At 48.0% G+C, this 24,082-nt stretch overlaps 9 protein-coding genes across 9 annotated transcripts; 2 read left to right on the forward strand and 7 right to left on the reverse strand.

Annotated features, from left to right (window-relative positions):
• Positions 1 to 39: 39 nt before the first annotated feature.
• On the forward strand, positions 40 to 2,632 carry SERLADRAFT_462647 (uncharacterized protein; the record flags this gene model as incomplete). The annotated part of the gene is made up of 7 exons (XM_007316152.1): positions 40 to 78; positions 167 to 257; positions 376 to 630; positions 684 to 821; positions 879 to 1,112; positions 1,215 to 1,346; positions 1,414 to 2,632. 5 exons carry the CDS (start codon positions 557 to 559, stop codon positions 1,757 to 1,759), a joined length of 924 nt encoding a protein of 307 aa, XP_007316214.1.
• Positions 2,633 to 2,731: 99 nt separating this feature from the next.
• Positions 2,732 to 5,318, reverse strand: SERLADRAFT_367679 (uncharacterized protein; the record flags this gene model as incomplete). Its single annotated transcript, XM_007316153.1, has 13 exons — positions 2,732 to 2,809; positions 2,880 to 2,958; positions 3,013 to 3,136; positions 3,211 to 3,473; positions 3,532 to 3,670; positions 3,735 to 3,855; positions 3,911 to 3,983; positions 4,032 to 4,170; positions 4,226 to 4,315; positions 4,372 to 4,537; positions 4,597 to 4,855; positions 5,115 to 5,243; positions 5,302 to 5,318. 13 exons carry the CDS (start codon positions 5,316 to 5,318, stop codon positions 2,732 to 2,734), a joined length of 1,677 nt encoding a protein of 558 aa, XP_007316215.1.
• Positions 5,319 to 5,550: 232 nt separating this feature from the next.
• Positions 5,551 to 7,682, reverse strand: SERLADRAFT_462666 (uncharacterized protein; the record flags this gene model as incomplete). Its single annotated transcript, XM_007316154.1, has 5 exons — positions 5,551 to 6,395; positions 6,447 to 6,607; positions 6,659 to 7,009; positions 7,062 to 7,389; positions 7,451 to 7,682. 5 exons carry the CDS (start codon positions 7,471 to 7,473, stop codon positions 5,801 to 5,803), a joined length of 1,458 nt encoding a protein of 485 aa, XP_007316216.1.
• A 419-nt stretch (positions 7,683 to 8,101) lies between these two features.
• Positions 8,102 to 11,044, reverse strand: SERLADRAFT_462668 (uncharacterized protein; the record flags this gene model as incomplete). The annotated part of the gene is made up of 3 exons (XM_007316155.1): positions 8,102 to 9,693; positions 9,721 to 10,034; positions 10,090 to 11,044. The coding sequence occupies 3 exons, from the start codon at positions 11,005 to 11,007 to the stop codon at positions 9,390 to 9,392; spliced, it is 1,536 nt and encodes a 511-aa protein (XP_007316217.1).
• A 115-nt stretch (positions 11,045 to 11,159) lies between these two features.
• Positions 11,160 to 11,674, reverse strand: SERLADRAFT_462669 (uncharacterized protein; the record flags this gene model as incomplete). The annotated part of the gene is made up of 2 exons (XM_007316156.1): positions 11,160 to 11,264; positions 11,437 to 11,674. The coding sequence occupies 2 exons, from the start codon at positions 11,578 to 11,580 to the stop codon at positions 11,160 to 11,162; spliced, it is 249 nt and encodes an 82-aa protein (XP_007316218.1).
• A 3,028-nt stretch (positions 11,675 to 14,702) lies between these two features.
• On the forward strand, positions 14,703 to 15,573 carry SERLADRAFT_435898 (uncharacterized protein; the record flags this gene model as incomplete). Its single annotated transcript, XM_007316157.1, has 3 exons — positions 14,703 to 14,819; positions 14,879 to 14,971; positions 15,022 to 15,573. The coding sequence occupies 3 exons, from the start codon at positions 14,703 to 14,705 to the stop codon at positions 15,571 to 15,573; spliced, it is 762 nt and encodes a 253-aa protein (XP_007316219.1).
• Positions 15,574 to 15,864: 291 nt separating this feature from the next.
• SERLADRAFT_435899 (uncharacterized protein) lies at positions 15,865 to 17,461 on the reverse strand (the record flags this gene model as incomplete). The annotated part of the gene is made up of 3 exons (XM_007316158.1): positions 15,865 to 16,854; positions 17,002 to 17,322; positions 17,393 to 17,461. 3 exons carry the CDS (start codon positions 17,459 to 17,461, stop codon positions 15,865 to 15,867), a joined length of 1,380 nt encoding a protein of 459 aa, XP_007316220.1.
• A 1,281-nt stretch (positions 17,462 to 18,742) lies between these two features.
• On the reverse strand, positions 18,743 to 21,281 carry SERLADRAFT_360548 (glycoside hydrolase family 89 protein; the record flags this gene model as incomplete). The annotated part of the gene is made up of 2 exons (XM_007316159.1): positions 18,743 to 20,938; positions 21,062 to 21,281. The coding sequence occupies 2 exons, from the start codon at positions 21,279 to 21,281 to the stop codon at positions 18,942 to 18,944; spliced, it is 2,217 nt and encodes a 738-aa protein (XP_007316221.1).
• Positions 21,282 to 21,449: 168 nt separating this feature from the next.
• Positions 21,450 to 24,025, reverse strand: SERLADRAFT_462682 (uncharacterized protein; the record flags this gene model as incomplete). The annotated part of the gene is made up of 8 exons (XM_007316160.1): positions 21,450 to 22,357; positions 22,409 to 22,557; positions 22,617 to 22,984; positions 23,039 to 23,412; positions 23,467 to 23,541; positions 23,591 to 23,708; positions 23,765 to 23,877; positions 23,929 to 24,025. 8 exons carry the CDS (start codon positions 23,960 to 23,962, stop codon positions 21,972 to 21,974), a joined length of 1,617 nt encoding a protein of 538 aa, XP_007316222.1.
• Positions 24,026 to 24,082: the final 57 nt, after the last annotated feature.

Here is a 24,082-nt window from a genome sequence, read left to right on the forward strand (position 1 = left end):
ATAACATTTATAGTCCACATCTATCTTCCTTTCCTCTCTAACCCACCATGGTCAGAACTCTCCAAGTCATCAACGTCGGTGAGCTACTCCATTCCTTTTCGTTATCCAGCTCTCAGACTTGTGCCACGGTCAACTGACATCAACATCCGTCAACCGTCACCAAAAGGCAGTACGGTAGGCACAATAGAGGATGACGAACCTGAACTTGGCAGCTCAGGCTATCAGCCAGCTGCTCAGCTAGGAACAAGTTATAAACCGTAAGACTACTCTCAAAATCGTCCAATTCCAACAAAAGCTCACCACAGCTTCCATTTTGATTGATACATCATCCCAAAACTTCCACGCGACTCCCGTGTGTCGTTCTCCCGCTGATAGCACAGCTTCCACCTACACTGCTCCTATCATACCTATCAAAAGCACTTGCAAAGACGATACTAGTGGACTGCCTCCCGGCAGATCGAGTACTGCCAGGTTTGATTAGGATTTTATCCCATGTCTCGTGCCTAGTGTATATAGGCTGACGCTCCCTTGCGCTGATGTTAGGACACCTCAGAGGATGGAGCCCAAAAAAGGTATCGTCTACTCATACCGCATGATAGCAGGGTCCGCACCTTTGCAGTTCTTTGTCACGTTCGTAGCTGCTTATTCTACCCCATATCAGACATTCACCCCATACCATTTAGTGTCGAGGCAGAGCCGGATAGGCAAAATCATTATATGTTCTCTCTCTCTATGAAAGCTGGCCATGTCGAACGCACGCTCTGTGAATCCATCCTAATGAGACTGTCCATCGACCCGACAAAGCTTGATTTCTCAGTCTTGTGAGTTCCACTATCGCCATCAAAACTTCAAACCTCTCCTTATATCTCCTTCTCCAGTGTCTTCCCACCTAAATCAAGTCTACCTTACGGATGTCTGCAGAATCTTCGCGTCTGGCTCAGAACGGCAGGCATGGACCACCGCATATTCGCCGATAACGACCTCTGGGTCGGGAAAGACCCCGACTTTCGCTCGATAGGTGACGCCTCGTTCGCCGTCCTCAGAAACGCAACAGAGGACATGCTGATCTATCAGGGAATGGTTGGGCAGGCCCATGTTAGCTATATTGTCAGGTAATGTAACCCATTTTCTCGTCCCAAAAATATAAAAAATAAAAAGAAATAGCAAAAAATGAGCAATTAGAAGTAACAAAACATTGACTTGACCGATCGCAGATGGAATCTCGTATCCGTCGGTTTATACAGCCTCTCCTTCGAATATGAAGCCGGCGGCGCAGGTCGTCCCCTCTTCGAAGACTACCGACTTAGGCTCGATTGCGAGCCACAAACAGTATCATTCATGATCTAGTAAGGAGCTTTCCTACATTAAATCCTCACCTTCTAATCTGCACTTTGATCTCTCCTACATTCATAGTTCTATCCCCGTATCCTCCACCCCAGCAGGCGCTTCTCACCGCCTCCGCTTCTGGCTACGCACACCCTACACATCCCTCTCTCCAACCTCTTCCGTTAATTCCCATGCGCATCCGACCGAGTCGTACATCTACCAACGGCTATGGAAGTCCGACTCTTTCAAGCTCGGCGCGGGACTCAACTTCGAGGCACTCGGGAGCAAGGTCGTAATCGCCACGCGAGACCCAGGGCCACCAGCCATCGAGAGGGAGACGCAGCCGCTGAGTTTGTTCCCGAACAGAAGACCACGGACGATCGTCGATCCTGGAGAGGATGATGTGGCACAGAGCCGATTTTCATTTGATTGACTAGCTTTGTGGGCTTGTATGAGTAAATTTTAACAATCGGTATCCACATGCATCTGTATTCATATTATGATGGTCTTCCTGGTGTTGCTCAAGCACTTTCTCTTTGGTTATACTTTGACATTGGCAATCTTATATGCAGTCACCAGCTTTGTCTCATTGATATCCCATTCAACTCAATCTCGAAAGTGTTTATAGAGATTGTATATTAAAATACATGTTTCATGCTCTCAAGTTGTAACGGATTGAAAGAATACAGAATAATGTTCGACGACCCTAACCAAACAAACGACGGCTGATCATGGACTCGCAGCGGAAAGTGAGGGAGGGAAATAATCAGCAAGAGAAGCCATAGAACAAGAAAAGAATTATTATCCAATACTATCATCCTCCATCCACCTCAAACAACAGCAACAAGTCACCAATCATCATCGCCGCCGCTATGCATCGAGGACTGAGGATGTTCTAGCCTAGTCTGGCTTGCCTCGCAAAAATTATTGAATCCCTGTTAAAAAAAAAGGACGAATTGATGAATAAACCAAAGGATTCAAAGTTGGCCATGGGGTTAAGAAAATATTTTATGTTATGTGTCGCATGTCTTTTGATAGGGCAGCTTTGTTTCTTCGCTAGCAGAAAAGTTGCCAGCCATAGCCTTGAGAACTCCTGAGTGGGCCTGAACACCCAGTTGTTGTGTAGAGGAAGCGAACATGGACAACATGTGGCCCATACTATTGCGCGCCAACTTCACCAGTAGCAACAGCGACGTTTTCTCCAAACGGTAGTTGAGGGGACTTGATATCCGCCGAGGCCTTCACACCCGAAGCGTACAAATTATTGCTATTGCCATTCGTCGTTGGAACCATCGTCATTGATGATATTCCGTTCTCGGTCACGTGAAGAGGCGCCGCTGCTTGCATGTCAGATACTGTGTGAGACGACCTGCTAGGATATAATACATCGCAAGATCAGAGAAACTTAGGAACATATATAATGCACCAACCGTCGTTTCTTGTTGGGCACGTCAGGTGAGGTATGATTTGATTTGCCGGACCCCTTTCAAAGAATTGAGAAAAAGTGAAAGTCAGTGGTACAAGAGCCACACCGAAGAAAGGTGACTACACACTTTCGCTGTCTTCGGGCGTTTCAATGCTTGCCTTGGTTGTCGCTCGCCCTCATCAAAGACGTAATCAGGAAGGGCAGCACTAAGTAGTACATGAGATGCGGTGATACTGTTGGCCATGTTCGCTCCGATCTACCTTTTGATATGTCGAACAACAATCCCCATCGTGGGTTCGTCATATTTCTCCCACATCTTGACGAGCTTGGTAAACTCAGTGGTAGGATACGATATATCTAATCGCCTAGGGCCAGCAGCACCAGCTTGTTGTCCGGCAAGGGGAGTCTCAGGTGTCAACAGGAAAGCAAAATAAGGGCCTACGAGACAACAAACGCACGTTGTTTAGGTTCAATGGCGAGCCCGATATAAAAGGTTGTTGTGTGGACCTCAGTCGCTCCCTCAACTCCTGCGATGTCTTCCTTCTTTCGTCTCGTGATGGCATCGGAGGTTTCACCTTGCGCGACAGCACGGACCTCCTCGTCAGATGTACAATATGCTATTTGCTCAAATCCTTTAATGAAAGGATGCGCTAAAATTAAAGAGTCGACATATTCTAGCTTCATCACCAGCTGTCGTATTCGGGACTCTACAGTCCCTGACCTGGAGAAAAGGTTACTTAACGCCTAGAGTATGCGTCATTAGTAGACAAGTCACACACCATTTTATTTGTAAGTCTGCACTTCCTGTAGAAGCAATTACTTGCAGATAGTAGCGATATTTATGGAAAAAGTCGTGCTTTGCAAAAAGCTCAGACCATTCTGCGGTTCCGACTATGACCTTATCCACAATGTCGGCACCTAGGGATAAAAAAACATATATATATATTATTATAGGTAAAAAGAGAGTAGGGATGAGACTAACCTTTCTTAAACTCTTCTGTCATAATCATTTGCGTTGACGCTGTAACATTGTGAGTAGAGCACATAGCGGGATAAGCGGGTGTTATAATAGGCATTCTATGAGATCGATCCGCAGGATATAGCTAAGTTGGTTCGACTATCAACTCGTATGCAGCCCAGCTTTTCAATAGCACGCACTTTAGGATTCCATACTCGAACTTGTAGAGGTCCTTCCTCAATTTGTTTCAGAAGTACGGGCTGTGGCCATGACCTAGAGATAGTCTGTGCAAATGTAACAGTAACAAATGATAGGACGCACCATTGATACATAATGATGAAAAATCGACTGACTATCGCTCCGGCGATAGCATTAGGATATAACTGACAAATGCGAGCTACAAGCATCGCCCAGGCTACTCCACCTAAGAACCCATTTACATTCGAATAGATGGCTCTCCCTGATTGACCGAATAAGGGAACAAGAAGTCAAAGATATGGCGTAGAAATCCGCACGTTGAGCCCATAACTTAATACATCGCAATGAATCTCTGAAAACGTGTACATTTGGCACGAGACGCAGAATCTCATCCACCACACGTGAACCTGGTATCAAGCTTAGCTTTCATGCTGTTGCAAGGATATGCTGCGGGAGTATTTACCTCCGAGACTTCGTATGCATCTCTCATCCAAATTTCGTAAGAGATTGTCATCCTTCAATGATAAATCGTCTGGTATCGATGACAAAGCTAAACGTGCCATCAGAAGGTCAAATGGAATGCCCATAAGTTTAGCCTTGATGATTGGAACGTAAGCTTCCGGAACTCCCTAAAGGACATAACTTTCAGCTAATATTTCCTTTGAAACACACGAATACTAGTACTTACCGATACTTCTGAAGCTCCATCGGCCTCCTTGAGCATCGGCTCGAAAACTTCGAAAAAGTCTTCCCGAGATACATGCTTTGGAACGACACATAATGTATCGATGTCACTTCCAGGCCCATGTACGCCTAATCGATACGATCCAAAGGTAAAGATCTTGCCACCTGCAGCAGTAGCTGCGGCTTCTGAAAGTCCACGAGCCATGGAAACTTGGCGGACGAATTTTTTAACGAGAGCCGCAACGCGCCCCAGCACAACCTCCCTATTAGTCAGAGCCGGATGAATCATCAGCGTTTAAGTGCGTATACGCGCGAGGCACGACGAAGAAAGGGAACGAGCCGCCCGCAAACAGTGCCAACGACGAAAAAGGAGGGCGCAACGACGGTGAAGTTTTGCGAGATCGGCTTTTTTGGACGATGAGAATGAACTCTCCGATGATAGGCGGCCGCGAGTTTGTTGAGAATGTGTTAAAACTCTGCTTGCGAAGGCGGCTGCGTTGGAGGCAATAAAACGACGCTCACCTTCTTCTAGACTCTTCTTCAGTTTCAATAGTATTTTGCCTTCTGAGCTCCTCCATCAGAGTCGCTGTGACCTCCTTTTCACGATTAGTGGATTCACCAGTAGAGATAGGCGGTGTAACACCCAAATGTCTGTTTAAAAAAATCAGTCATCAGACTAGCCATGGTCAGTGTTTTCAAAAAGATATACCCTTCTTCTGTTGCCATTGGATTGCGCTATGAGATACCTGTGGATGTGTATAAACTAAAACAAGCTCGACGCTGTTGGTCACGATTGAGATGGTGCACGGTGAACGCCGAACAGGCTCCATGCGTATTGTAGTCGCTTGTCTTAGTCATCACGCGGGCGCGGACACCCGAACTTGAAACTCAGGTTCAAGTTGTTTCAGCCACCACAGACTAGTTTTATCCCTTTGAATCAGTTTGATCTTTCAAGCTCTTTCTGACTGTGGACACATGGTCATGACGAGACTAAGCAAATTATTCTATTCGACGTGGTACACGACAAAACACTAGATCTACGAAAGTGAGTCTGGACTATACAAGAAGAGGTGCGAAAGCCATAATTTGTGTAACAATCCGATATTTTGGTATCATAGTATGCAAGTAAGTCACAAAGAACAAATGGGAATAAAAACCACAAACAGAGAACATAGAAGTCCGTACAATCATGTCATGGGATGTTACTTTCAGAAATCTCTACTCTGGACATATCCTTTGTTCCTCGTGGAATTGAAATGCGTGTTATTTGCCGACCGGCGCAGTGCCCATTTGCGAATGAACCAAGTTGCTGCTCCAATGAAGATGATACCGCCAATGATGCCAACCACAAGTCCTACTGTCGTTCCAGTAGACGAATGGCTGGAAGTTATCTTGTTCGGCTCAGGTGGACCAATGGGTGGTGTCGAGTTAGACGCGGGATTCCCGCCATATGGCCAGTAGTTACCGCCATCAGGAGGAAGAATGCAAGTGAGACTGTCGCCGTCAGATACATTGAGGAAGTTAGTCTGAGTAGTCGACTTGGCTACGTTACTCAAGTCGATGATGAAAGCCGATGGCGGCGGTGTCGGGTCATTGGAAGTGCAATTGGGTCCGCGTGCACCGATAAAGGATGTGTTACCCACAAGCTCGTTATTTTCCACCGTGAAATTATTGGCAGAGCTCATGGCTATGGCAAAACTGAATGCACCGGTAAGTTGATTGTTTATGACGGTTCCGCCTGTGCTGACATTGTTCCGGTACTCGTTCCCGAACCATGTTCGAGGGCCTATGGCAATTCCAATCCTAAAACTAGTCAGCAACGACGATCTATTATATGTATCAATAAAAACTAACTTGATGATCGCATCATCAATATTCGTCCCGTCCTTGTCAGCGCCTTGTGGTGACTGTGAAGCAAAACCACCAGCAATAGAGTTGTTCGTGACAACAACGCCGTCATAGTCCCCGCCAAACGGCGAAACATCAACCATATTGATGCCGCCAAGAAGAGTGTTCTGCGCATACCTCAGCATCATACAGGAATCAAATTGGAAAATCTGACTCACAGTCTCGACCCAAATAGTGTTATTTTCTACTCGGGTGCCAGGTGATCCAAAGAGGACTATCCCGCCATCAGTGGGATTGTTGATCATGTTATTCCTGACCAGACTATTCCGACATGCAACGCTAATCCCGTCAGCCCATTGCTGAAAGGCATCCGAACCTGCGGGCCCGATATCGTTGTTCTGGACAGTAGCGTTATTGCAATTCAAGGTTCCTTCGGCGACATGCAGACACGACCAGCCTCTTGGATCGAATGAATGTACGTATTCAATAAGCTGGTTCGAGTTCGGACCTCCGAACTCGATGTTCGCTCCTCCATTAATAGGAGGTCCACCAAGCCGTGTACCATTTATCTATTAAAATCGCGTCAATACACCCGATAAGAGACAGTGCCGAATAACTGACCTGAATGTTCCGTAGTTTGACACCATCGCAGTTTCCGCACGATCCGTCTACAGCAGTAGTGTGCCCAGTACCATTAAAGACAGGGCCATTCACTACGAGAGTGGCCCTTTCGTCTCCAGTCGGATATCCAGCCGTACTGATTTCTTGGTTGGAAGCAGCGAAGAGTATAGGAGCTTGGATGAGGTATTGTTCACCTGGACATAAGCTCAGGACGTAACCCGGACCAGATGAGTTTAGAAGCGTATTGAGGCGGTCTGTGAGTGTGTTATCCGGGTTGGGAGATACGCAGCTTGGGCTGCCACGAGAAAATAAGTCTATGGGACTTGATCTGACAGACAAGCAACAAGTTTGAGCATATGTAAAGATAATTGAAAGCAATATAAGCACACCTTTGTAAGAATTTAGGATGCATGATTTTTGCTCAGAAGAGACAGGATATATAAAAGAATGGCAAAATGTGTGATAAGAGTGGCCCGTCTTGTCTGCGGCTCGGAAAATTATAAATGACTGGGAACACTCGTCGTGAATGAGAAGAGAAGTGCGTGAAAGGCAATCCTGAGCTGAGGATGCCTAGCTAAATGCCAGGAGGCGACGGGAAGGGAACAAGAAGGTGAGGCGGTTATTGCTGCAACAAATATTCAGTGTTTACGCGTTCCGAAAGTCCGATGGACTTCCGATGGCTGTGGCTGTGAGTCGTGAAGAAAAATACAAGGTCACGGTAAGAATTGAATGGAGGCAAGAATGCCAGTGCGCCCTGTTTTAAATGCGTCCTGTGGTGGTCGACAACGTTGAGGGGGCGTCAATGTAAAGTTCGGCTCTGAACTTGAAAGGCATTTTAAACGTGTTGGGTCTTTCGTTATCTGGTTCGTAAACATCAAACGAATTTGAACCCATGCCGTGAATGACGACCATTACTCGCCATTGTCTTAGACAGTGTCAGATGCGGACGCCACGAAATGCTTTCATATTGGCGGTCATATTGTCTATTCTTATTGTCTGCTTCGAACATATCAGCAAGTCACCATTTATTATCACAACAGCCAACTCAATACCTCTTTAGTGTTTCGTTTATGGCTGTACCGTCATGATGCATTGGCACATTCGTCAGGATAGGGTATGGTACCGCTATATCAGCATGCAAGTGCTTCTCAACCTCGCTCTATCTGCATGGGTGAGCGATGCGATCTGTGGCGATGTGGGGCCGTATACTTTCAAATAGAAGTAATCTACTAGCTCGGTTTTAAGTCCCCGTGCTGGTGAGTCAAGGTTAATCAAGTCTAGTAACCGTTTCGGATGCTAGACGTCGTGGAGTAGGGATCTCAGCACCATCGCAGTAGAATCATCACCATTTTAGAAAAGATGACCAACTCAACTAGAGGTTTCGCATCAGTTGCGACCTGCCTTTTTTCGTTGGATGCTTATCTCAACTGGGTTTGGCAGACAAGTCTGCCAAGATGGCTGAGCACAGCAAGCGGTGTTAGTCGCTCTGGGATATAGTGAAAACACTTGGCATGCCATCTTACACACAGGTCCTGGGCTGGGGGCTCGTGCCAACTCCCTCACGCTGCATCTTATGCTTATCTTACCAGTTGTGGTACGTTACTTCCACGACATATGAACATGCAATGCAAAATTATATTCCATCGATCCAACAAATATGAGACGATTCACAAGTAGAAGGTAGTATACATCATCAGCGCAAGCGTGTAGATTGAAAAAGATTGGAATGTAAATAGAAAAAGGAAACTGAAATTGTCAGGCAATATAACAAAGAGGAATTCATATGAGTAATACCGCAGGTAGGCAAAGATTGATATGTGTAATTGTATACTGAGAGATAGGAGACAAAGATAGTAAACAGAGAAGTCAAAGATCAGGCCAAGTGATGCAAACTGGGAACGGCAGGAAACAACAAATTTGGGTAAAATACTAAGGTAGAGATATATCAGCAAAACGATGTGAGAAAACCAAGGAGCAAATGGAAAAAAACAGATGGGGTAGTAGAAATAGATCATTCAGTATGGTGAGATGGTAGGGACATATGAAGAGCACGCAGACAAAAAAACCAGATGTCATGAATTGTGTAGTATGGAGAGAATGGTCGTATTGCGATTAATAATTGCCACAAGGGGAAGAAAAGTGTATAGAAGGGCAACGACATGTTGACTGTCCAGACGGGAGGCTTTGAGAAAAAAGTGGCATGCGGTCGGGAAAACATCGGAAAGGATATCAAACATGTCGTTAGTACATATATATAACGTGCAAATGTGCTGTATATGATTGCATGCGTGTTGGGAGCAGAGGTTGAGAGATAATAATTCGTTTCTCTTAACCGGCCCTGGCGGCCTCTAATGCACTGGAATGAGGAGACAGCGTACGGTGAGAGAAATGCTGGCGTTCGACGTCGGGGCTGATCTGTTCGGGTATAGTTGAGTGGCCAGGCATGTTGGTGCTAGGGTTGGAAGACAAAGGCATGCCGAATGGTGAGAAGGACGATGTCGTGCCATTACCATTCGAAGACGAGAGCGCGAATGAACCCGACCCACGCGGAAAAGTGGCGGATGAGGCTGGCAACGTCGTCGCTGTCGATAAGGAACCAAAAGTCGCAGAAGACGGCGGGGAAGGAGAAAAGAAACGAGGGGGCGGTGGTGATTTTGAATAGGCGAACGCAGAAGGAATCGGAGAGGACATGGCAGTTGAGCTGTCGCGCCTAAGAATTGAAGAGCGATTAGGGTCTGCATCGAAGGCATGTCGAGGTGGGAAAGGCTCTGATGGGAAGGGGGACACGATGGACTGATGTTGTTGCTGCTGTTGCTGGAGCGACGTCGACCCGTTGCCAGCACTGGTCGGCGTACGAACACCAAGGGGATTCTTGCTATACGACAGGCGGATACCACCATTCTTGACAAGACCAGATAGGGTATTGCCGTAAAGCTCGTTCAGCGCCTTGGTCGCGAAACTAACATCCTCGAACTAGAATCATAGGAATCAGTTTCGTAATTATTTTTGAGTGAAACACGAAACTTACCTCAACAAAGCACATCGGGCCATTACTTTTCTGCCTAAAACAAAGTTTCCGGTATCCTGACCTCCTCGAAAACAAATCCCTTAAAGCTTCCTCGAGATAGCCCGAAGGGTACCCTCCGCCCACAGTAGGTAGGTTGCCGACATAGAGCGTATTAATGGGTGGGTTTTGGTCAATCACGGTATTTCGTGGTCCGTTAGCCCCCACCGAATGACTGGCAGCACCATGACTAGTAACGCTACCAGTACCGCTGCTCCCGCCGACACCCCCACCACCAATGGAGGAGCTAACAGCTGATCCTGAGTTGGAAGCCGGCGACGGTAGCTGAGGTGATGTATTGCCAGCATTATTCACCTTCTGCTGTTCGGCAGTACTCACGGCAAGTGGGGCAGCACGCTCACCTTCCAAACCAGGACCAGTGCTTGAAGAAGCACTGGAGGGTGGATGCGATAGCTGAACTTGGAGCGAACCGGGTCCAGCAGGCGATATAGGGCGACGGAAAGGAGCACTGCGATGAGGAGGCAGCATTACACTATCGTTCATGGTTGGAGAGAAAGCCGCAGAGTCGGGTGGAGAATCATGAGAGATGCGAGACGACGATGGTGGACGAGCAATTGGCACCACTGAAGACATGCGGCTACCAGAAAGGCCAAAGGAAAGTGAAGAGAGACTCTGATGAGCCATGCTGTCTTCACGTTCTCGAGGAGATGGCAGATCCCAGGGGCCAATAGATGTACCTCCATTCTCTTGACCGTTCATATTCATATTCGAGTAATCATCTCTGGGCGCGTGCGAGATGATACCACCGTATCCATTACCAAGCATCGGACTCGTACCGGCACTCCCACCTTCCCCAATACCTGCTCCAAGACCTGGAACAGACATGGAACCGGTGGTGGGCGAAAGTAAGCCACCTTGCATTTGGCGCGAGACAGGGACGGAGTGGAAGGCATCGAACGCAGTAGAGTTAGACGACCTTAGGCGCCCTTCTTTTTCCCTCTTCCGCTTCTCTTCTTCATCAGCCTGAGCACGCTCTCGGGCTCCACGCGTCATGTTTCCGCTAAGTCCCAAATTCATGGTACCGAAGGCACTGGCATCGCGATCCCTTCGCCTTTGCTCTCGCTCCCGGTCTCTCTCTTCTTCACTACTGTCCCCAAGACGTCCTTCGCGCCAGCCACCTACAGATTGTCCGTATCCTATGGCGCCTAGCGACCCAAGCTCGCGCTCACGTAAAATTATATCAGCGCTGCCCAGGCCTGAAAGAGAACTCAAGTTTGGGTTGAGGTTCAGCGCAGCTAAGCCGGGCAAAGTGTCAGGGTTGACACCAAGATTACCGAGAGCGCCTCCAACTCCACCACTCCCCATCGCTCCCGCTAAGCCCAAACTCCCGCCAAGGCCGTTGGTCCCTCCCAAGTTCCCCCTCTCGCCAACACCACCACCAATGCCGGTACCCATCCCAACTCCTCGTTTCGTATGCAAATTCTTTTTTGCCATTTCTGCTTTCAGGACTGCACCTTTTTCAATGTCGACCCTTCGTCCCTGCAGCACATCTCTTGCATCCAAGGCTTCCTGCCTACTGCGGAATTTGGCAAAGCCGATGATTTGCTTGCGAGGAGGTAACATTCCGCCTGGGCCCTGCCCAGGAACCTGAGGAGGTCCGAAATGGGCGCTTGGGTCATCCCCGAGCTGCATAGATAACGAGAGTGGTAGAGGAGGGGCTGGCCAGGAGGTTGTAGGACCGTCTCGGCCATTATCAACAAGTACACCCCCTTGATTCACAGTTACAAGATTGTAAGGATCGTTCGACCCTGAATACTGAGCATATGATCCACGAAGGGGAAGACCGGCTCCAGGGGTCACGTTCGTAGTATTTGAACCACTGGAAGAGCCGTAGGCAGTGTATTCCTTATTGGGAATTTTGAGCGTGGCTGCCTCAAATCCAGCAGAGAATGTGAACATGTTTTGAAACTCGCGTTCCTAACCAAATTGAATGATCAGATACGGCAATAGAGCTTTCAAATGAAAGAGATAACCAACCTGCATATCTTCCGGGAATCCGACTACGAAAATGGTTGATATCTCCTCCTGCTGGCCGCCACCTCCATTGCTATTGGCACTAGAATTTCCACCTTGAACTTCCAGCCCACCTTGGGAAACACTGCCGCTTAAGCCTCTACTAGCTGTCATAGTGGCATTTGCTCCGTTGGTATGTAGATGGGGTCCGTACGGAGTCTGACTTTGCATCCCGTTCAGATACTGCAATTGGGATGTTGAGTTCTGTGAAAGCGAGTGAAATGACTCATGTTGGTGCTGCTGCGGTTTGTTCGAGTGAAGAGGTGGAGCGAACGGGTCCAAGCCATATTGCTGAGCCTTACTTGACATGGCTCCAAGAGAAGGAGGCTGGGAAGAACCGACTCCAAAGTCAAAACCTCGAGATTCAAACCCGTTCGAGGCAGAAGATGACATCTGAGGCTGCGGTTGTTGGGAAGACTGCGGTTGCAAGCCGAAAGGCTGGTGGCTTCCGAAGAGATCCGCAGCAGCAGCGAATGGCTGAGAGGTGGGAGGAGCAGTTGAAAGCCTCATGCGAGACCCATTGGTAGTGGCGTTGATGTTGTTATTACCACCATTAGTGTTAGCAGAGTTAAGATTCAAGTTGTTGAACGAGTTGAAAGTGGAGGGCCTAAATGAGCCTCCACCAAAACCGTTCGTAGGTTTCAACCCTCCGACCTGTTTGGTGCTGATGTTGAGATTCTCAGGGTCGGAGATGTAGTCACCAGTAAGATGAATACTGCTGTTGTTATTGTACATTGAGTGACTAACGCCTGGTGCGAATAGTGACTCGGGATGCTGATACTGAATGTCATTATGGCTATCACCGTGGATAAGATTGGTTGGACTGACGTGATGAGGAAACTGCGATGATTGAAGGGAATGATGCTGAATATCACTTGTGTTGTGGCTTAGTTTGTTCGGCGATTCAGACCTTGGAGGGCCCTGTGCTGATAACTGCTGCGGCTGATGCTGCTGCATGGTGGTGAGATGGAAAGACATTGAAGGTGATGCTGCCCCAGAATTTGTATTTGACGCAGACGTGCTAGCCTGATTCGAAATGTTGACCTGGTTCAACGGATATAAATCTGACTCTTCAGATGATGCAGGCGTGGGCTCAGCGTCAGCTTGAGCGTCAAGGGAGTCTAGAAGGGAGCGATTGATGAAATCTTCTTCAGGGAAGGCTGGTCGACGAGAGGAAGTAGCGGATGAAGCTGAGGACGCCAGATTGGAGAAAAACTGTGTTGCAGATTACAGAAGGTCGGTGTGATAATAATGGGACTAAAATCTGGACATCAACAGCCAGGGGGGGGAAGTTGGATATGTGTTGGGTTGGGGTGACGCGAGGCGAGACGACTGCTGATATGGATACAGACGAGTGAAAAATTGACAAGGAATGCTCAAGAAATGTTGTTAAGGGTAAGGGAAAGGGTAAGAAGAAGGCAGAGATGGCAGCGATGGTGGTGAGGTGGGGCGACAAGAGACTTGAGAGCTGTGGATGGGCGCGCGACGCGTGGGATTGGATAAATAGTAAGTACTGGATGTCACTGAGCGAACGATGGACACAGCGAGAAAGATTGCCCGACGCTGTGTCTGGCAGCGAACAAGAAGTGGAGTAGGATGCGGTGGACGATGAGGAGAGGCGGTTGTTCGCTGTGGCTGTCGACGAGCAAGGGTGCGATCGAGTTGTCAAGTGTGAAGGAGCGAAAGGAAGCGGGCGGGGCCGAATCAACAGACAGCCCGGAAAAATTGCCACCTTGCAATTATTTGGGTCACATTGGTCACAGCATTTCCCGCGCACAGACCAGTAAACCTTATTTTCTCACTCCCACGGTACCAATAACCCTACTCAAAGGCCCATTGTCAAGGGTACGAACAGTGGGCCAGCCAGAGCACTATGAGCAGAATCAACAATGCGAGGCGACGCCATGCATGACAATGATGAAAGAGTGTGTCCGCAGATCGACGTTGCAGTGATTGCAGTGGCTGCCTAGTGCAAATTTCTGCCTGAGCCGGCACTGCGAAAAGACAAGTAGGAGGTCAAGCAGGACTAAACCCAGCCAGACGTCTGGTGCACGGTCACATTTGCACGGATCAGAACCACGGTGTGTTTCACAGTGGCAAGGCGAGAATGACAGCGTGCCATTCTCGGCATCTAACAGATAACTCAGTCATCTTGAATTATTTATTTTATTTACATCGTTGGATGATACTTTTCATATAATAAATTGCAGGGTAAACGCAGCTGTACATGTGCCTAAGAACTCAAAAACATCAGTCATATGAACAAGTGATAACTCGATTTTCCACAGAAAATGGTTTGTATGTAATAGTACAGCATTTATGGTAAACTGACAAGCCCAAAAAGGCAGGCCTGCAAGATGGAGCGTTGTAGAAGTTTGCCCCATCGGACCAAGAGGACAAACTCAAAACAGACCATTATCGAGCTCCTTGTCAAAATAGGCATATTAAATACTAACGAAGTTAATCTTATCGATGTCCTCTTTCGATATCAGTATAAAACAATCAAAAGCCTGTCTCACTCACTGGCGCCCCCATCATCCATCATGGACAGACCACTAACATACAAACAGAACGGTCCCAAAACGAAGGGAAGGGCGTCTATAGAATTCATGCATGTCCTGGGTGTGCAAAACAACGAGGAGGATTTCAGCCTGATCAAAGTGAAGTTAAATTTCGGCTAGATCTGCTTAGAATTTAAACTAATTTACCGTTACTGAAGGCATCTTTAAGGGAACTGGCGATGGTCCATTTTGAGCGAGGACTAACAGGTAGTGAGCAAGGGGAGGAAAGATGGATTGAGTTTGTCAGAGCGGTCGGTTCATTCCCAGCATCTGTATCAATCAATTTTGACTTCACCTTTAGGTCAAAGATACACTGCCGATCTTTGATTCGCCCAATGCTGACAACACACAACGTCTTCACCACATGCGAAGATATATAGACCGCATGCTTGCCAATACAGCTTGCATGCATCGCAAGCGCCGTTTAGGAGTTCAACAACTCACCGACAACTTAAATCACCGTGCCATTACCGCGGAGGCTATTCCTCCAAGGTCTCCAGCTCAGAGCCCGTGCCCTTCTGTGGAAACTAGTACCAGCACTTCAGTATCATATTCTTCCACACCGCCTGAACTTTCCAGCATGATGCTAGTGCCCAGCGCTTGTAAAAGCGGATCACAAGATACTTACGCTGTGGAATACTTTCTCCGGAAAGCACAACTCGAGCACCTCTTGCCACTGTTCGTATCCCTTGGGATAAACAGTCAAGAGAGACTTGATGCAATTTTTTGCTGGCCATACGTCGACAGGATGGGTTTTCTTCGTGATCTGGTTAACGAGAAAAGACTGGATTCGTTCGAATGTAAAACTTTGGAGATGTTGTTCCGTGGGATGGCCTATGGAAGAGAGGTTTAGATCCACACCTTAACTAGTGGAAATCAAGTATTCATTTGTGATTCGAGAGCCAATAATTGATAACAAGTACAACACACGAGGGAAATACAGAGATATGAGCAAGAGAAACCAGAGAATACAGAAAGGAATCTAAATAGGAAAATGTACATGTGGTGGTAGGACAGGCACACGCAGAGATGGAGCCAGAGGGTCGGGGTCTTGCTAAACACCTGGAGGCAAGTAGCAAGGTAGGCAGCCTTGAAGCCACACTGACACGTGTATCAGTCAGTTTGATCATTGGCTAGAAAACGATCAACGGCGAGGCGGGACGCTTGCCCAACTTGACGTCTCGCTACCTTCGCTCACACTACCCTCGTGTCCATCGTCGCTACCAGAGGGGTGGTGATACTCACTCCATAGTAACGATGCCGAATTACTATTGTGTCTAGGTGAGGCTTCTGGCGAAGGTGAGCGAACAGACAGATCCTCATCGTCTGAATCTTCTTCCCACTCCTCCGCAGCAGAGAGGAAGTCTACAGAAGACATCGTAGGAGAGAGAAAATCAGAAAAGGTTTCTGCACCAGGAGACATCGGCATAAATATATCAACAGGAGGTGTGCCAGATCTTGTTGAGGGTGGTGACACGAGCTCTATCGGCGAATGGACTGGGGTGTATATCTCTATGGGTGGCGAGACAGGTGCCGGATATCGCTCAGATAGTGAACCAAGGTATTGGGGAGGAGTACGTTGCAAAGAATCCAAAGGTGGAGAAGGAGAGCTACGGAAAAGTATTTCTGGAGATTGCGAAAAAGTTCGACCTGGCGATCGTGGAGTCGAAGGCGACACGGCAGCATCAAAGGGAGACTCGAAAGGGTTGTCATGCGGGCTGTTAACATAGGCAGGATAACCTGCGGATGGCGAGGCTATTATCGGCGCTGGTGACAGAATGATAGGCTGTGAACCCATCGGCAACACAGTTTGCGCAGCTGCCGAGGTAGGCGTTAATGTAGACGCTCGCGAGGGGATGACGGGCGTCTGGGACAACGGTGAGCGCACTGACGGCATGAGAGAAGGGGGAGGCACTGCAGACGGCTGCGATTGTGCGCGATGGTCATCCGAAGGAGCCACAGTGCGCGATAATGACGAAGAACCAATATGTAAGTCCCATGGTGTGGTATCCTCCCCACTTGTGGTGGGAACGAAGACATCGTGCAAATCAGAAAGCGTAGCCGTCATTGGGGACGAATCATTGCTAACTACGTGCGTTGGCACGATGGGGGTGTAGGGCAGAGAAGCGATGGACTGCGGAGAAACGAGTCAGCGTGATGCAGGTAGATAAATATCGAAAGCAAGGAAGTGGCAGAACTAGACATGCTGGGAAAATCAGCGTTCTCCAACGAACAAGAAATTGAGAACTCTATAACAAATATGGGCGATGTCACAACTCACCTCGTCAAGGGTGTTACTGGAAAAGCTATATCGCTCTGCTTCTGAAGCAGCGTTGTTTCTAAATCTTAGCTGATTCTGACTCCTGTCGACTTTATTCCTCCACTCGTCAACCTCGCGAGAGATCAGCCCCTCTAACTCATATACAGATCCGCCTTCGGCTCCACTGTCGCCGTCGTTGCTGCGAGCCCTCCTCGTGGATGGACCAGGGTTTACTGATACAGAAACAGGTACTTGCTCCCTTTGACGTCTAGCTCTACGCCTTTCAACGAAATCTTGCGCCCACCGCTCGAGAGTTGGTGCGATGTGTGGCTCGTAGACGAACTGCGGGTAAGGGGGATTACGGTATTGGTCAGTTCAATGCCAAGTCTCCAACATATAGCTACAGACGTACGTCCTTGAACATAACGCAAGCACCCAAGCCAACTACTACGGCAACCACATAAACTGCTGGGCCAGGCATGATTGTAAGGGTGACTCGGCGGGTCGTTGGATGGGAGCGTTAAAGTAGTATTCCTGGCATGATATACGATCGGATACGGGCCGTGCCGCGTTCAGCCACTGGCAGCGCTGACCAATTGAATGGCCCCTATATTTCACTTCTTTTCTAAATACAACACCTTCCTGCAGTACCACAACATTCGCTGCAGCCAAGTATGCTCAGGCTCTTCTCTTCCATGCTATCTATTCTGTTTTATTTCTTGAATGGTATACTGCAGCCTCGAACGTGAGGTACTGGTTGGTACTACGAATCCTGCCAGTGATTGACATAAAGAACCGGTGCCTTCACAACGTGTCTGAATTCTTATTCGCCTTCCATTTGCTGTGTTCAATAGAGTTAAGTTCTGTGCTACTTCCTGCTGTGTGTTCATTTCGGTTTGTAAAGCTTCGATCTATGAGCTTCGTGTTCTGATACGTCTTCCAGCTTGTTACAAGTCCATATATTAATACGCATGTGCCCTGATGTCAGTCGGACCCGGAAGATATTAAGCATGAGACGATCAAGATAGATTGAGCTGGTCCTCACCGTCGATTCCTAAGTTTGACTTCGAGACGGTTTAATAATTTTACCACTAATACTCGTAATCCTGATGTTGGGGTATCGCATCAGGGGCGTGGTTCGTGGTCACACGAGGCCACAGCGAGGACAATGCAACACAATCACAATCTTCCTCTACACACGTCGCATCGGTTGATATCAAGGCTGTGACCGAATCACTTTGGTATGTAATCAGTGACTAACAATCTTGCGTTGACCATGCGTGTCCTATTTGATTTTACTCACAAAAACTCTGTCGGTTACAGGGAGTTGCCTCGAACATGGCAATGTTGTGTGGTGCCCAGGGACTATTAGTGCGCCTGTCACTGGCAACCCCTTTTGTGAACCAAGTGGGCCGGTCATTTTTTAAATAGACATGGGCTTTATAATGGCCTGTTGGTTTGAGTTATATCCCCAAGTACAGAAGCATAGCCCGTAAGGCCCACAACACATTGCTCGCACCATCCTTGACTGACATACTATGTTACCAGTATACTCCGCAAGTTTGGTTCCCGAGAGGATAACGCTAGGACGCCCTCTCATTAGGTTTCCCAGTGTCCCTTGAGATCAATTAATTACACTGTTGTGCACGTACCAAAGCTTGCAAACCTGCTTGGAACGTCCTGTTGAACGTAGAGAACGATGCTGCACAAGAGAATGAGAACATCGCACTATATCTCGCCTTCAAGGGACTAACACCGTAATACTAATAAAAAAAAACTGTCGAACAATGACAATCAGAATTAACACTTAGCAGGGAACGAACATACATCTATACATACGAATTTAAATTATAATTATATAACTCTACACAAATTCAAAGAAAACGATCAGTATGAAAACGACTCCAGGGTTTTGGAAATGGAAAAAAATCACAAGCAGTGGTCATTGCACCATACTGCAATCATGCCCATCTTTCAACGAGCTGCTGTACAACATCCCAAGTACTGCTGACAGTCCCCCAGGTCTGGTTCTTCGTTTGTCCCCACACCTCACTGTCCCACCTCAGGCCAATATCGAGCATCATGTCCGCGACAGCTGATACATTGTACACCGTCGCATTCTCTTTTGACCCTGCGAGATATCCAACAAACGTCTCCCAGCGCTGAACATAATAAGTACCGACAAGCCCACCCCACTGCTTGGACGCGTAGTCGTTGACCTCCCCTCGTGGACCCCACAACGTGACCTGGTTACGAGCGTTGTACTCAAGATATGCGGCGTATGTCGCGTTATCGCCATGCGTCCAGTTTCTTGCTGCGCTGATCCACCGTGCGAGGAGGAAATGCGTATCGGTGAGCAGAACAGAATCAAGGTCTTGTAAGAGGGCAAGAAGTGGAGCGCCAGCTGCAGATACGGCAGAACTGCTTGAGCTCGTCGAACTAAAGGTATCTATGAGCGACGTGTAGAGATCGATGAAACGATTTGCAAGAAGCTGGCGCGTAACGTCAACAACATCGTATTGAAACTCTGGGATGTTGCTGAGTGCAGAGGCTTCCTGACGAGCCTGCAATAGCAACTTGAGCGCAGGAACGATGGTCGTGTTGGTGTCATAAAATAGCTTCGTAGAGTGAGTCCCGGTGCGGTTGACAAGCCCCGTGATGGATGGACTGAGCTCAAGAATGCTTTTGACTGTAGACTGAGTAGTCACGTCCTGGTTATTGTAGACAGTCGCACCAAGGATCTCCCAAGCTTCGAGGGCAGCAGTGGGAAGATCGGGGACATTGTACCGACGGGACGCCCAAGCTGATATGTATGCCGTTCGGTTGAGCGGTGTGGATGACCAAGCTTGGTCGAGAAGGACATCATATATGATTTCGTTGCCCTCCTGACCCTCCATCGTCAGTCCCATTCCGACCATCGAGTTTCCTGGTGTGGCTAACGCCTTGATTGGCTGCGTTGTCACGTTCTCAAAGTTCCCTTCAAAGCCCATATTCCCACCATAATCGTGAAGCTCGCACCATATCCATTGTTTTCCAAAGTAAGAATTCAGACGCTGCCACTGAGGCTGTGCTTCGCTGTACAGATCAAGGATGATCATGCTGTCGTTGCCTGGAACGCCTCCAAGATAAGCTTCGACACGTTCCGTGGTCCAGAATGTAGAGTCACTGTAAAACAACCAGCCCTGCATCAACCACACGGCTTGAGGATCCGCGGCGCGTAAACTGGCAAACGTAGCTGCAGTAACGTTTGCAAGGTATGATGTATCACCACTGTAAGGGGAATTCTCGTTATACTGATCAAGCGTGTATACGTGCGATACATTTCCGTATGCAGCCACCTGTTTGCTGATGAACGAGGTTTGGAGAGTGCTGAACAGAGGATCGAATGGTTCAAGGAACGAATCGTTAGTATACTGAATCGTGAAGCCATTCCATTGACTTCCATTAACAATCGAAGCATTGGGATAAAGCGTATGCATCGCTCGGGGCACAAAACCAGTGAAAGATGGTAGGACAGGCGTCATACCAAGCTCGACCATGCGGCTAATTATTTGCTTTTGTAAAGCAAATTGGTCATTGATCCACTGCTCTGGCAAGTCGCCACCCCAACTAGCTTGAATATTCCCAAACCTGTTCCATGCTTGAAAGGCAGGGCCGGAAAGAAATGTGGCAATATCTGCGTCGGAAAGTCCTGCCTCTCGGAATACTTGTACGAGAATATACTCATTCCCGACCCAAGCCAAAGGCAAGTTTACACCGCGAAGGGCAAGCCAGTCCAGTAAGAGCGACCAATCGTCGAAGTTATAAAAGGCTGCAGTATAGCTGAACGTAACTGTATTGAAATGATAGCGATAGGGCACGAGTGAGGATCGAGTGACTGGTTGCCCGACTGATGGTAACTCGGATGGCAGTTCGTTGAGCCGTGAGCCTGTCCACCATATGTCTACACCACCGAACTCTGTCACATATCTGTTCGCAGTGCAAATAAGATAGCTGCGAAAATGGCGAGAAAGAAGGACTGACGTATACAAGCCACGAGCGCAAGCACTAATCGTTGAACATTCGACGAGTATTTTGGCACCTCCAGCCTGAGTAGTGGCCGAAATTTGATCGCTGAGGGTGAATGTATCCGTAACGTTGGAGCTATTGCCAGAAGAGAGCTTGAAGGTGAAGGCTCCAGCATGGGCTGGGATACGTCTCTGGACTAAACTATACAGTCCTTCGACATCGTTGTGAGATGCAGCGACGCTGTGGGTATTCCCTAGAACTGCAACAGCCAGTCCAATGAGACTGAACAACATAGTTGTTGTAGATAAGTCTCCAGAGAGACCTCGGGAAAGAATGCATGATTTTGCGAATGCATCATGACCAAACCTTGCGTGCCTGGAGATATTTTTTTGATCCAAGCAATGCCATAAGACAGACACGTGGCCACGGGACTACACTACCGAACGTTCGTTGCGTCAAATGGCTGCTCTTTGCACCAAAATCCATCGTTGTTCTAGACCCACGTGAGGCGCTCCAGTTCTTCCTACCCCGCATGCGCCTGACAGATATATGGGTGCTACGGATCCAAGATGGCCAACCCACCCCAGTCTCCCCGCTAATACCGGCATTCGTGCTGTAGTTAACGGTTGTTATTTGCTTGTGAATTAGACGATGATAGGGCATTGGATCCAGGTCTACCCATTATAATATGCGCCATTTCATGTGGCGAAGAGTCCGCTCTCCAACTTGAAAGCGTTGCAGATGACTTGCGGATCGTGGTGGTTCATGAACATTGCAAAACTTTCCTGCTTGGAAACAAACTTTGAACACATTTGCTATAGCTACTGTTGTATGTGGCAGCATGACCTATTCCCGTTAACGTTTGCATACCATAATTTGTGCAGGGTGCCAGAAATGTCTGCCATTTGTTAACCACGATGAGAAAATCTACGGTACCGTTAAATAAGTTACATAGTACAGTTATACATACGTTTTTATTAATCTCATAATGACACGTTATCTTCCCAATCTCTGTCCTCGTCCATGTTTATTTCTCCATCTACTGATGGCATCCGACTCATGCGCCCTCCCGCTTCCATCAATGCGGACATCCCTCCAAGTCCCATCAGCCCCATATCGTTTTTTAGTTGAAAACATTGCTGCGTCTCATCCCATTTCGCAGAACTCTGGAAGAACCGTCTGCGGCTCTTGCCACCAAGATGTTCGTCGATGCCATCCGTGTACTTATTGCTGACGATACTCATGCGCGACTTCTGCCGTCTTCTCCGGCTTCTCGTCGATCCATCAGAGTCCCATTCATCCTCATCGTCTGATTCTGCTGATTCCGCTTCCGCTTCTTCTTGCTGTTTGTAGACGAAATGCGAATATTCTGATAACATATAATGGTTATACGAGTTTTGACTCGAGGAATAGAACCTACGTGCTAAACGCTCGTCCAGCTCGTCTGTCGCTTCGCTATCCGTATCACCCCTGAAACCGAGGTGATGTCCTAAGCTTTGTCTGGGCACGTCGTGCATACCCACAGAGGGAGGGCCTGCTAATTCTGAAAGCTGTTCAAGTGCTGTAGTCCTAATGAACAACAAATATCGTATCCCTATACATCAGCCAGTACAAAATATATAGCTCACCTAACTTTATCCAAGGCCCCATCCCGCACATTATAATCTTCCATATTATTAGGCAGCACCTCAAGTCGATAACGTGGACCAAACCACTCGAAATACTCGTTCCAAGGCAGATTGGGGTCGATAGTGTCTTCAATTCCCAGAGCGCATGCTGTTTCGTATGCCCACGCTCGTGCGACATTCTTTACAGTGTACCCTCCGCCTCCCAACAAGATGAGTGGTATATTCTTTTTTCGAATAAACTGCACGCAATGTGCATGTCCATGCATCGTGATGTTGAAGCATCCCAGCTTATCCCCGGCTATAGAGTCCCCACCGCACTGGAGTACCACAACAGAAGGCCTAAAAACCTCCAAACATCTGGCCACAACCTATGATAGAACGCTCGCTCGAGGAGCGACAAGAAACTACAAAATCCTACTCACCGGCTCAAATACACTCTTGAACGCTTCATCAGTAAGACCGTCCTTGAAGGGCACATTCACTGCATAACCCTTTCCCTTCCCTTTTCCCTTGTCATCTTGTGTCCCAGTTCCGGGGAAGTACTCTCCGAACTTGTGGAACGAGCACGTCATCACGCGGTCGGTCGTATAAAACGCTTCCTCCACGCCATCCCCGTGATGACAGTCGATGTCAACGTAGAGAACACGCGGAAACGTCCGCAAAAGCTCGAGAATACCGAGAACGATGTCGTTAATATAGCAGAATCCAGCCGCCTCACGCTTCTTCGCATGGTGTAGCCCGCCGGCCCAGTTGATTGCGATATCTGCTGAGCCGGATGCGATGCGTTCTGCGGCACCTGATACGGAACTTAGTGTAGTATAGTTGCGTATATGTCAAGTGGCGCACGCACATATAGACCCTCCAGCAGAAATGGAGCAAAAATCGAACACACCCTCGAAAGGAGGGTTATCATCACCCATCAAGACTTGGCAGTATTAGCAAAGCGCACCGGCAGGTCAAACAATACGACTCACATCTTGTTCCATGATACGTAAGCTCTTCAGCTGTCTCTGGCGTCACCCGGCTCAAAAAATGGACATATTCGTCAGTGTGAAAGGAGGTCATTGTCTTCGCAGACGCGCGTTTTGGCCGCTGATGTAGGTATTCGGCACAAAGAGCAGATTTAACAAGGAATGTGTATTCCTTACCAGAACATGCATCTTGTCTAACATTCCATATGCAGTGATAAGGTCATGAGCGACGCGCATGCGGTGCGGCTTCATGAGATGTCCTAGTCCGTATGTGAACGAGCCAACATCGCCTGCTCAGAACGGTTGAGGCAATCTCATAGAAAAAGTAAACAATGGCTTACCGTCATAGTAATATGCTACGCGCCTCTTTGACATGCCGGAAATGTGGAAAATTATGGTTTACACGATTGCGATTACAAGAAGTAAAATCTGAGGTACAGGAAAAAACAAAGTCCGAGTCGAGTTCCAAGTTAGGCGCCGTAAAAGGAATAGCAG

Source organism: Serpula lacrymans, assembly GCF_000218685.1.
Source record: "Serpula lacrymans var. lacrymans S7.9 unplaced genomic scaffold SERLAscaffold_4, whole genome shotgun sequence".
NCBI lineage: Eukaryota > Fungi > Basidiomycota > Agaricomycetes > Boletales > Serpulaceae > Serpula > Serpula lacrymans.